The 12079-nt window shown below is 44.5% G+C and overlaps 1 protein-coding gene across 2 annotated transcripts in view; it reads right to left on the bottom strand.

The window, feature by feature from the left end:
* CRNKL1 (crooked neck pre-mRNA splicing factor 1) overlaps window positions 1-12079 on the bottom strand; it is a 67227-nt gene that overhangs the window by 29869 nt on the left and 25279 nt on the right. For both annotated transcript variants that reach the window (XM_029593766.1, XM_029593767.1), the window contains exons 6-9: window positions 10737-10915; window positions 10207-10377; window positions 9293-9484; window positions 7618-7677 (exon numbers count right to left, since the gene is read on the bottom strand). In XM_029593766.1, coding sequence (XP_029449626.1) covers window positions 7618-7677; window positions 9293-9484; window positions 10207-10377; window positions 10737-10915 — 602 coding nt within the window. The remainder of the gene's footprint in view (window positions 1-7617; window positions 7678-9292; window positions 9485-10206; window positions 10378-10736; window positions 10916-12079) is intronic.

The following is a 12079-nucleotide window of genomic DNA, read 5'->3' as shown; positions in this document are numbered from 1 at the left end:
ACCTGATGATATATATATAAATTAATTCGTTAACTACATAAAACATAACAACTACATATCAGTGGAAGAATAAGAGCAGGTGTGTAGATGGTCAATTTTGAACAGGGGACTTCCGGTTAAGATGGCGGCATGAGAAAAACGCTACCAACATCTAAGCGAATATCTCAGCGAAAAATTTCTTTATTTCTCAAGAAGTTGGATTATGCCTCCAAAACGTAAGGGAAAGGTGAGGGTATTTCCAATGGAACCTATACCCTCACCAATCCAGCAAGAAATAGTTCGCTTTTTGACCCTACCGATATGTCCAGGAACAGAGGATCCCGCTGAGCGAAGAGACAAGGGAGAGCCTCTTGCGCTCTTGGAGGAGGTGTCACTGAGTCCCGATCACAGGAGGCCGCCGGCACAGAGGGACAACGGAGGAGCTGGCGATGTTGACCCGGGAAATCTGAATACTTCCGGGGTCACTTCTGCCTTGGAGAGAAGTTCTGCCCCCGAAACGCCAAAGGTGGAAACAACGATGGCTGCATTCAGCGTTATGGATCCCACAGGAGGAGGAGAGCTAGCAGCGGGGGAAACGCTGCTGCCGGGACAACTTGCCTCAGGAATCGCTGAAAATCCCCAATTGCTTGGCGTACCAGGTAGGGGAGAAAACAGCGATATCGGCGGTGTAGGGGACTTGTCTTCTCTTCCCCTCCCTCCTAGTCCAGCCGGGGTGACCCTACAAGGACTCTGGGATCTGGTTGTGGGGTTTAGGCTGGAGATGAAAAATGCTTACCAGTCATTGAATCAAGCAAATGCTAAACAACTACAGGAGTTGACTGTTGTGGATTTAAAACTGACTGAGACAAATAAAAGGGTTACATTGTTAGAAGAGGAGAATGAGAAAATGAAAGATTTCAAAGCCACTGTTGCTAAAGACCGACTAAGACTGGACAGACGAATGGAATCATTGGAAAATAATTTTAAAAGTTTAAACCTTCGAATTCTAAATTTTCCTTGCATTGTTGGAGAGACTCCATATGTAACTCTTAGGAAACTTTTCACAGAAATTTGGGGTTTTTCTGATTTAGATATGCCGGTAATAAATACATGCTATTTTTTACCTATTTCCAAAAATAATAGGTCAAATGAGCCTTTTCAAGGCAACTTGACAAATTTCCTACAGAACTCAGAATTAACTGTGATTGATAAAGGTACCTTATTGATATCGCTAGTTACAAATTACGAGGTAAATAAGATCATGAAGGCTTATTTCAGGAAGTATCCAATTGTCTATTATGATTCAAATATAAAAATCTTTCCTGACTTAGCTTTAGCAACGCAACAAAGGCGTAAGCAATTTTTAGGTTTGCGAGCTGAAGTATTAGCTTTAGGATATACCTTTTTATTACGTTTCCCCTGTAAGTGTCTAGTAAAAAGGAGAGATGAATGTAATATTTTCTTCTCTCCAGAACAACTAGCAGGATTCATTGAGTTAAAAAAACAGCCCATGTCCTCCCCAGAGACATGATTTATGAAAGTAGGTGACCTGCCGCAGTATTCTTAACCTTTACCTAATGATTTCTCTATTATGATTAAAATTCTCCCTTATTCTGTCCCCATTAAGATGTGGTATTAGAATCATTGATTGTATTAAGTAAAGAGTTATATAATATAAATTTCTTTTTGAAAAATTTTCTTTTATTTTATTTCTGATATGACTTCTGTGATTTCTGTTATAAATCTATGATTTGTAATCAATTAAAAGCTATATAAATAAAGAATTAAAAAAAAAAAAAAAAAAGAGCAGGTGTGTAAAAATAAAGATATAAGGAGCGGAACATTGCACATTAAACTGAAGTCCAGATCGGACAGAGATGATTATACTTGTGGAAAAATATTATCACGGAGTGCAGAGTTTCCATGCGGAAATGAATTACCCGTAAGTGTCAGTTGACCCTCGAGGTCAAGGATGGGGCGAAAGGAACCCTCCCTTCTTGGTTACAATGAACTAGATGGAACAATGTCCCGTATTTTCCTGGAACGCAGATACTGGAATTATAGCCCTCAATTTGAGGAGCCTTATCATGGTAGACTCCACTGCCTGCTTCTTGTGCTGGGAGTGACAAGGAGACAAACATGTCCTAGGGAGTGCTGCAAAGCTCCAGTGTGTATTTTTCTTGTATGACATCCAGTACCCATTTGTCCAACGTGATCTTGACCCACCACTAGTAGAAGAGGGATAGTCGATCCCCTATCTCCTTGTTCTGTGGATGGGTCGACAAAGCTTCATTGGGGAGTTAGGGCCGAACCTGAACCTGCCCCTCTCTTGGGCTGTTGGCTTTGAAAGGACTAAGCCTTCCTGAGGACAGAGGCCTCTGAAATGCAGAGTTTCTGAAGGGCCGACAGCGTTGGGCACCCCTGGATCGACCCCTCATAGGTGAGGGGTGCTGTGACTGCTTTCTCTTATCTTCCTGTAGCTGAGAGACTAGAGATTCACCCCACTTACTGGCCAGCTTTTCCAATTCACTTCCGAAGAGGAGCAATCCCTTAAAGGGCATCTTTGTGAGGTTTGCCTTAGAGGTTGCGTCTGCTGACCAATTTCACAGCCATAACTGTCTTCTGGCCACGATCACCGAGGCCACTCTTCTGGCCAAGGTACAGACTAGGTCAGAGCCTGTGTCAGCTAAAAAGGCAGCGGCAGGCTCCATATCTTCTCTGGAATTCGCCCCTGAGTCATCCACCTCTCTAAAGAGGAGAAGGCATGAGCAAGCCACCAGGGCATAGCAGGAAGCAATGTGTAAGGTCACTGCTGTCGCGTAAAAAGCAAGGATGGACTCCATCTGCCTATCATGCGCATCCTTTAAGGCCGCTCCTCCCTCCACTAGAATAGTTGTTTGCTTGGAAACAGTGTAGACCAGCACATGCACTTTAGGGTAGCGCAGGCATTCTCTTGCCGCTAGATCCAGTGGGTATAGAGCTTCTAAAAAGTTCGGCCACCTTTAAAACTCACTTCAGTGTCATCCCATCCCATGTCAATCAACTCATAGATGGCTTCCAACACTGGAAAATAGCAAGAGGCTTTCTGTAGAGACACCAAAATGGGATTCTTCATAGGTTGTGTCATGGAGTCTACCCCAAAAATTCCCAGCATCTTCAGAGTCTGGGAAACCAAGGCTGGAAATTTGTCTCTATAGAAAAAACGTAACATGGTCTGAGATGGTTCTAAACCTGGAGGGATTTCTCCATACTCTAAGGAGACTGGATCCCCTTCTTCATCCATGCAGTCCGAGTCCCTGCCAGGAACACCCTTAGTGAGGCGAGGCATGTCTCGATGTCTGCCGATACAGTTGGGAGAGGGAGGCCTTACTGGCTGTGGTTCTGTCTGGACAGGGGCAAGAGAAGCAAGTTGCGCCTGTACTAAGGCTTGAAGGTCTCGAAAAAATTCCACCCAAGAGAAGGCCAATGGGTTCATACCTAGCCCAGGAAGAACTGGAGTAGGTGCCACTGAATTTCTCTCTCCTATGGAAGACCCAGCCCCTGGATTATTCAGATCCAGGGTGTTTCCTATTAAGGTTGAGGCTGACCCATCCTCTGAATGGGAAGAACCAGGCTTGGTAAAGTCTGGGGATGTCAACTCTCCCTGGGCCTCCTCACAGTGCTGACATAAGAAAGAATCCAGGTCAGACTGAGTAGCCCTAATACGGAAAGCAGCACAGAGAGAATGGCGCTTATGTTTATTTGCTGCTGGAGTCATTAGAGATGGCAGTTGTGAATTCAGCTGGCTCTCGCTTGAAGACTTTGTGCGCACCTAAGCAGGCAGTGGCGAGGCATACGCACAGCCCGTGCATTCGGGAATTCTGCACCTAAGTAGTTGTATGCGTAGACTGAGTGCGAAGTTGTGTGGATAATTATACGCACACTTGTGCACACAGCACATGCGCAGAGTCGGCATGCAAATATGCCTTCGTTAGATCCAGAGACGCCAGAAACTCTCCTGGACGAATGGAAGTGATGACTGACCGAAGCGACTCCATGTGGAATTGGGGGATTCTCAGACACTTGTTGACTTTTTTTTTTTTTTTTTTTTAAATCGAGAATGGGCCGGAAGGACCTTCTTTTTTTGGTACCATGAAGTAAATGGAGTAATGGCCTCTTCGCTGTGCTGATAGAAGAACTGGAACAATGGCGCCCAGGTCGAGAAGTCGCTGTAACGTCTGTTGTACCGCTAGATGTTTTGTGGCATACCCACAAGGAGAAATCAGAAACTGTTGGTGTGGCAGGCGTGCAAAATGTAAAGCGTAGCCATGTTTTATCACAGACAGAACCCATTGGTCCGAAGTGATTTTGGTCCATTCCTCGTAAAACAGGGACAGTCTGCCCCCTACTGCCAGAACTGAGGAATGAACTGGCTGCCCATCATTGGGAAGGTTTACCGCTTTGGGTAGACTGGGAGTTACCAGGTCTACCGAAACGTCGTCCACGAAAGGACTGAGGCCAAGACTGCTGCCTGCCAGTACTCTGGCGAAAGGAAGAAGAGGGTGTGCGAGACGTACGAGCTCTACGACCTCCACGAAAGCGGGATCTAGAAGAAAAAGAACCTCTCGACCTCGGTCTGTCCTCTGGCAGGCAATGGACCTTATTCTCCCCCAAGGACTGTATCATATCCTCCAGCTCCTTTCCAAACAATTTACCCTTAAAGGGGAGAGAGCCCAACTGTGATTTTGACGACACATCTGCCGCCCAGTTTCTCAACCACAATAATCTTCGTACAAAGACCGCTGAAACCATAGATAGAGCGGAAGTCCGCAAGAGGTCATAAAAAGCATCCACACTATATGCAATTACTGACTCCAGGTGCCCTGCCTTACGCACTTCCTCTTCAGAGAAAGACTCGTTGTCCTGTAGCTGTTGCACCCATCGAAGCCCAGCTCTCAAACCGAAATTGCTACACATCGCTGCCCGGACTCCCAGTGCAGAGACCTCAAAGAATTTCTTCAATTGCACCTCAAGTTTTCTATCCTGCAGATCCTTGAGGGCTGTACCACACGTAACAGGGATAGTTGTTTTCTTTGTGACAGCCGCCATGGCTGCGTTCACCTTCGGAACCCAGAAAACCTCCAAAGCTTCCTCTGGCAGGGGATACAGCTTATCCATGGCTTTGGTGACCTTAAGCCCATATCCGGAGTGTCCCATTCTCTGTAGAGAAGAATCATTGCTGAAAAATGGAAAGGGAAAGCTGTAGGTGGGCCTGTAAGACCCAATAAGACAGGGTCCATAGACCCTAAGGACGCCGGATCCTGTGTCGTCTCAATGCCTAACTCCTTTAAAATAGCAGGAATAAGAGGCGGGAGTTCATCCCGTCGGAATATGCAGACCACCTTGGGATCATCTCCGTCCATGCCATGGGACTCTCGTGCAGCACTCTGCTGTGGGTCCACCTCACCCTCTAACCCCCTCGGGGGATGGGTAGGCAGATCCGGGTCATCGTGGTCCGGCGAGACCTCTGAGGAAGAGTCTGAATCTTCCTGTGGTGCCAGGAACCTCAAGGGGCATTTAGCATTAGGAGCCCCCTGCTCAGTCTTCTGCTTGGACCGTTTACGGTGCTTAGAGGGCAGTGTGGATGAAATTCTGTCCAATCCCTGTTTCTTAGAGGCCCTCCTGGCCTTAAAGGCCTTGTGTAACAGCATAATAAAATCTGAATTAAAGGAGGAGGAAGAAGAGGCATCTTCGTCCTCTGTAGGATCATCCCCTGAAGGAAATGTATCAGGACTAGCCGATTTGGCCCCCCCCGTGGGCGGGCGCTGAGGGGATATGGCCGGCGGCAAACTGCTGTCCTGACACAGCCGCTGCGCTGAAATTTCCCAAAATGGCGCCCGCTCCCGCGCTCAGCAGGAATGGGGCAGCAGAATCAGCCAGCAGCTCCCCAAACTCATGGGAGACTAAAGTAACCCTCAACATGACCCCCTGGTGGTTGTAGAGGAACCTTCTCCCCCCAGGGAGACAAGCGGAGCACAAGCTGTCCCTCGACAAATGCGAGCGCGCCAATCCGCACGCTCGGCACGCTGACCTCCGCGGCATGACGGGCTGATGAGAGCAAAGTAAGAAAAAAAATCCAAATCTTTTTTTTTTTTTTTAAATCACCGCGAGCGGGAGAAAGAACCCCAAAAAAGTACCGCTGAAGGGAAAGGAGAGCCGACAAAAGTAGAAACTTTTTTTTTTTTTTACTTGCCCGGAACAGTCAAGGTCTCGCTGCTAGGTCTCCTAGGATGAGTGAGCAGGGCTTCCCGGTGTCAACCCCTAAGCTGCAATGATATGGCTATCGGGTCCTCGAACACAGCCGCAGCTGCCTCAACCAGGAGGGATGGACCTTCCCCTAGGAGGCTGAGGAGAACTTCACACTGTCTTTCCTCTGAGTTTAACTTCCTGGTTTTTTTTTTTTTAATATTACTTCAAAATGAGAATTAAATAAAAAATATTTTGTATTTGGCCACCTGAAGCTAACTAACAATTACACTAAGTAACACAGACTGTGGGTTGAGCACTCCTACCATCTGCTGGAGACAGAGTAATACTGACAGGCTGTGGGTGGCACTTAGGTATATAAGGCAGAGTCTGTCAGAACTTTCTCTGTCTCCATCTGCTGGTGCGGAGGCAAAACGCCTTATCGCATGCGAAAACGCCATAACGAGACTTGGAAAATAACCCCCAAAGCTTCTTTTAAACTTCACTTAGGAGAAATTGTACTTCCTACAAAATGCAAATAAAAACCTTTAAAATGGGAGACTCAGGATGGCTGTGGTATCTTGAATGCTCCCAGTACTACTGCTTCAGCTGCTTTTCATGCTATTTATACCTGATACCCTTTGGGGTTCTTTTCTTGCCCTGGTTGATTTTGCTGTTTTGTGATGTTGTAAGGAGGATGAAAAATTCTGATTTATGCTTTGGAACAGACTAGGGCACTGAACATGCAGTAACAGGATTTGCACTTTTCACTATGTATTCTGTTTTATTTAGATTTCTTTATCATTAGTATATTGGTGACTGGATTTGTATGGAAACTTTTGCCCTTGATTGGAATACAAATTTCTAAACTGAATTGAATTAGGAGAAAATGTCCTTGAAGGAGGGTAAGTTATTACTGGGAAGTACTGTGCAGAATTAGGAGAAAATGTCCTTGAATGAGGGTAAGTTATTACTGGGAAGTACTGTGCAGTACCAGGCAAGGAAAGAGGACAGCAATGACAGAATTTTGTCTTGGGATCTTGGAATTTTTTTTTTTAAAGTCCAAAACATGAAATGCCCAAATTCTGGCTTTCTAAAGCAATTAAAAAATAAAACTGCAACTCTGACTGGATACCTCTGGAATGCCCAAAACTTACACAATTCCATCTGTGAAAAAAGATCCCAGGCAAAATCCTTACAATCAATTTTCATTCTTGCTTCCAAGATTTGGGACAGCTACAAATACTGACAGGAATCATATGAATGAATACTATTTTTCAATTGGTCACAGCTATTCTGATAAGCCCTCTGAAAAGCACAAGTGCTCAAAACAGTTTTTCTGCAGATCTCCTTTCCGTCTGTGGAAAACCAAAACTTAATCTACTGGAAATGCCTGGGACAGTTGACCCCTACCTTTTTGTGAGGGAGGAGTTCCAAGCATGCCTGGTACACCTGTCTGGTTCTCTCTGGATCCTGCAGAAGAGGCAAGTTGTTAAATCATACCATGTGTGGGTGATGTAGGAATTCAGTATGGTTTCAGCACAAATCTGAACAGTTCAACAAGACAATTCCATAGTATAGGATTTTAAGTAGCTGCATTGGTCCTGGAGAAGCAGGAGTCTTTGTAGGTTGTGATACTCTTTTCAAGGACCAATTAAAAGATGTTGCAATGCATGGGCTTGCAAGACTCAGAGGCTGCCATCTTTTTTGCTGACGATTTAGGAAAAAAAAAAAAGTCTCACTGAAACTACTTGCAAGCAGATACAATTCAATGAAAAAACAAACAAACCCAGAAGTCTCCTCCTGCTCTTTTGGGTTTCAAGCTCAATTGGAACCTGCTTCTACTGAGCTTACATTTGCAAATATCTAGGGTCCCCCTTCCAATGAACCCCCATTTTTTACCCTCTCGTATCTTGCTCAACCAGACTTCTAGTTGGGAGGCATAGACTACAGGTGCCTCAGCATCTGCCATGGGCAATCAGCTGGTAGGCATTTTTATTACTTGATGCCTGGACTCACTCTCCCCAGCCTCAGTGGTTGTGATCACTGCCTCCAGGTCGTCTGCTCAGATTATCGCTCATGTTTTATATTTTAGAAAGTGATGCTCAATTATAGCAGAGGTGAGACAGATGAATTTTAAAAGAGTTACATTAGTAAAAATTAGCAGGTGTGTACAAATATTCACAAATTCTATTTTATAAGCCACAAACGTACACGTATGTGAATAAATGTACTTGTATAAAAAAGGGGTGGGCCAGGGCGTTCTGGGGTAGAGCCAACATTTACACGTGCAAGTTGCTATTTTATATCCCAGCAAAGGCATGCGTGTACGTCTGTTACCTGCATATATTTACTTTTGCTATTTATCAGGTGAGAATAAAATTCTTTATAGCCAAATAGTGACTGGGTGAGAGGTCAGGGTAAATTGGGGGGGTGTTCAGGCTAAATAACCAGAGGGGTCTTGATGACCTAGAGATACATTGGACAAATTGTGTCAAAAACCGCTACTTATCTGGCTAAGTAATACAGGAAGTGATAAAACGCTACTTATCCAGCTATGCTGAAAACAGATGCCTCATATCTTTTAGATATGCAAGTATTGTGTTGGGTTGATTTGTGCATATACAATACAAAATACATGCGACTGCATCTGTGCGCCCATCTACGTGTGTTCATCGGTGCACTCATGAATGTATTAAAGTTATTCTCCGTATGTGGTAAAGTACAATGCAGGCCATTCCATTCACTCTTGCCCTAACCTACAATATTCCTCGATCTCTTTGGGACAATGCATCAACCAGATGACTCTTTGTAGTGAACAACTGTTCTCTAGGGCAGCAGACAACTAGCCCAGTGCATGGATGACCAGTTTAGAAGCAGCCCCTCAACCTGCCCACTCAGAAATGGGCTCTGCTGAAACGCTCAGCAGCAAGGGTGCATTGCTGCTATGTTGGCGTTTCCCAACGTGAAAAAGCAATTTGTCATGCCTTACATTTTATTCATTTAATAATCAGACCAACATAATCTGCAACCAAGATGAGCATGCAGCCAGCCAAAGCAACTCAAGCTGTATACCTAATAGCTATACCTTTGTTTCCAATTCTTCATATAATGCATAGTTGATCCAGAGATAAATGTATCGCTTCCAGTGCCTCTTTTCTTGGATAGGTGGCATATTGGCAATGGCTCTTTCATACACTTCCCGGACTGCATCAGGCTCAGCGTCACTTTCAACCAACCGTAAGTAATCAAACCAAGCATCATAATTGTGAGGGTTTGCCTAAGAGAAAGGACACACACATCAGTGAAATTCTCATCAGTGGGTTCCTCTCAATACAGACAAAGCAGGCACAGCTTCATTTTTTCCTATGCTCAAAACGGCCAGAGAAAATACCAGTGCTGCTATGGTACTGTACCACATATCATTTATGTGCATTACAGCTGCTACATCATGCGGCAGCATGTATTTTGAGTGGAGTCAGCCATATTCAGCATATAACTCCAGTACTTGTGGAGCTGCATTGGCTCCAATATGTCAGAGGATACAGTTCAAAATAGTGGTGTTGGTGCACAAGTTGGTATATGGAGATAACCCTTGTAGTCTTGTGAAGGTTTTGAAAAATATGCACCAGCCGAGCATTGAGGCCTTAAGGATACTAATCTTTTGGAAGTCTCACCCTTGTGAGACTTCCACATGAGCAAGAGCTTTTTCTTATGTAGCACCTACTCTATGGAATAGATTACCTAAGAATCTCAGGATCATTGAGGATCTTAAGCTCTTTAAGAAGCAAGTTAAAGCATATTATTTTAATGATGCTTAAACAAATATAAAATCAAATTACATATAATGGTGATTGTTGTTGCATGTAAATTGTGAATGTCATGTGGTACTCCACACAGATCATGATTTGGAGAGTGTGGAATATAAGACATGCTAAATAAATGTCAGGCCCAAACTGGGTGTTTACCTGGGGAATGTAGGCATTCCCTCATACTTCTCACCTTTACTTCCTCTTCATACTGGAATCGTCTCTTGTTGACGATGATATCTTCAATGCCTCGTCTGTCCCCAAACTTCTTCTCAAAGATGGTGTAGTTTTTGAAGAGTTCCTGGGCCTGCTGTTTGGGAATCCGATCCAGGGCATATTTGTAGATCACCCTCACTCTCTCAAACTGTAAACAGTCATAGAGATCAGCGAGTGTACACCAAGCTCTGGTACAATCTGCAAATAGTCTTATATGAACAATTTCAAATCTTTCCACCCTACTAGGAACATGCTAATCCCTCATTCTGGTTTAGGGGTGTGATTCTGCTCTTGCCTATCATAGTACTCACATGGCCAATATCAGTCAGAAAAGTTCTCTTCCAGTTACCATAGACCAAACCACAAACCAGAGGAAGCACACAATTTCAAGTCAAACGAAGAATAGGCAAAACAATCTCCCAAACAAAAGCCTATCATCTCATTGCATTCAAATTATTCCATTCTTCACATATAATTTTTCAGTCATCCAGTCTTGGGTCATCTTACTTCTTTCTGATTCTCTTCAAACTTTGCAAAGGCCACGTACAGCTGCTCATCCATGTGCTCCTCACCAAAGAACTCCACTGCCCGTTCGTACACCTTCCTGGCATGGCCGATATAAGTGTGCTTCTCTTCAAAGCGGGCATACTTGATCCAGTTTTTAATATCGGGGTGCACAATGACGAGTGCAAAGGAGTTAAGGACACAAAACAAAAACTTTCTAGTAGAAAAAAAAAAGTTATTGGCCCTTGCTTGACAGAGACTCAATAAAAAAGTTCATCTACAAATAACAGACAGAAATGTGACTTTTTGAAAACATATCATACCATTTTCTAACACTTGCAGTCATCACCACAACTGGCCAGTGAGAGGGTTGTAAGCAGATTGCTATGAACTACCTGCCCTTTGTTAGACAGAGGAGTAGGGGGACTTGTTGAATTAATCCAATGAAAAGCAATGGAGAAATTACTTAACTGATAATTTTGTTTTCCTTAGGACCAATGGGTATAGTGTACTCCTGATAGCAGTTGGAGACAGATCAGATTTCAATCTGACGTCAGTCCTAGTACATATACCCCTGCAGGGAGTGCAGCTCTTCAGTATTCTCCTCAAAAAGCAATTGTGGATATATGTGTGACTGAATAACTTGTGAAACTTGGATAACTTGATTAACTTGAACTGGTTGAATTGGTTATAGCTGGAGACCTCCAGTGTCCTCAACTGAGAAACGTCGACACCTGGTAGGATGGGTGTCATAATTGGAGGAAAGGCTTGGCTTACCCGTGAATAACCCGCTCTCGGGGATGTCGCCAGAGAATTCCATAAATGACGGCAGCCATGGGTGGGATGCTAAGTCCATCTGTCTACACTAAGGATAACGACATTATCAAGTAAGTAATTTCTCCATTTCCTAGTGTGTAGCAGATGGACTCAGGACCAATGGGATGTATAAAAGCTACTCCCGAACTGGGTGGGAGGCTGCCCGTGGCCCACTTAGTACTGCCTTGCAAATGCTGTGTCCTCTTGAGCCTGAACATCCAGGCGGTAGAACCTGGAGAAGGTGTGGATGGAGGACCATGTCGCCGCTCAACAGATTTTGGCAGGTGACAGCATCTTGGTTTCCGCCCAGGCCATTGCCTGGGCTCTAGTGGAATGGGCCTTGACTTGTAAAAGTGGCAGCTTGACTGCTTCTACGTAGGCCGCCTTGATAACTTCTTTGATCCAGCGGGCTATGGTTGCTCACGAGGCCACTTCCCCTTGCTTCTTCCCACTGTGAAGAACGAATAGATGGTCCATCTTTCGTACGGATTCAGACCTTTCCAGGTATCGGACTAGGAGTCTGCCGACAT

The sequence above is a fragment of the Rhinatrema bivittatum genome, chromosome 3 (genome assembly GCF_901001135.1).
Source record: "Rhinatrema bivittatum chromosome 3, aRhiBiv1.1, whole genome shotgun sequence".
Taxonomy (NCBI): Eukaryota; Metazoa; Chordata; class Amphibia; order Gymnophiona; family Rhinatrematidae; genus Rhinatrema; species Rhinatrema bivittatum.
Note: the sequence above shows the minus strand (reverse complement) of the source record. Positions and strands in the feature narration are given on the sequence as shown.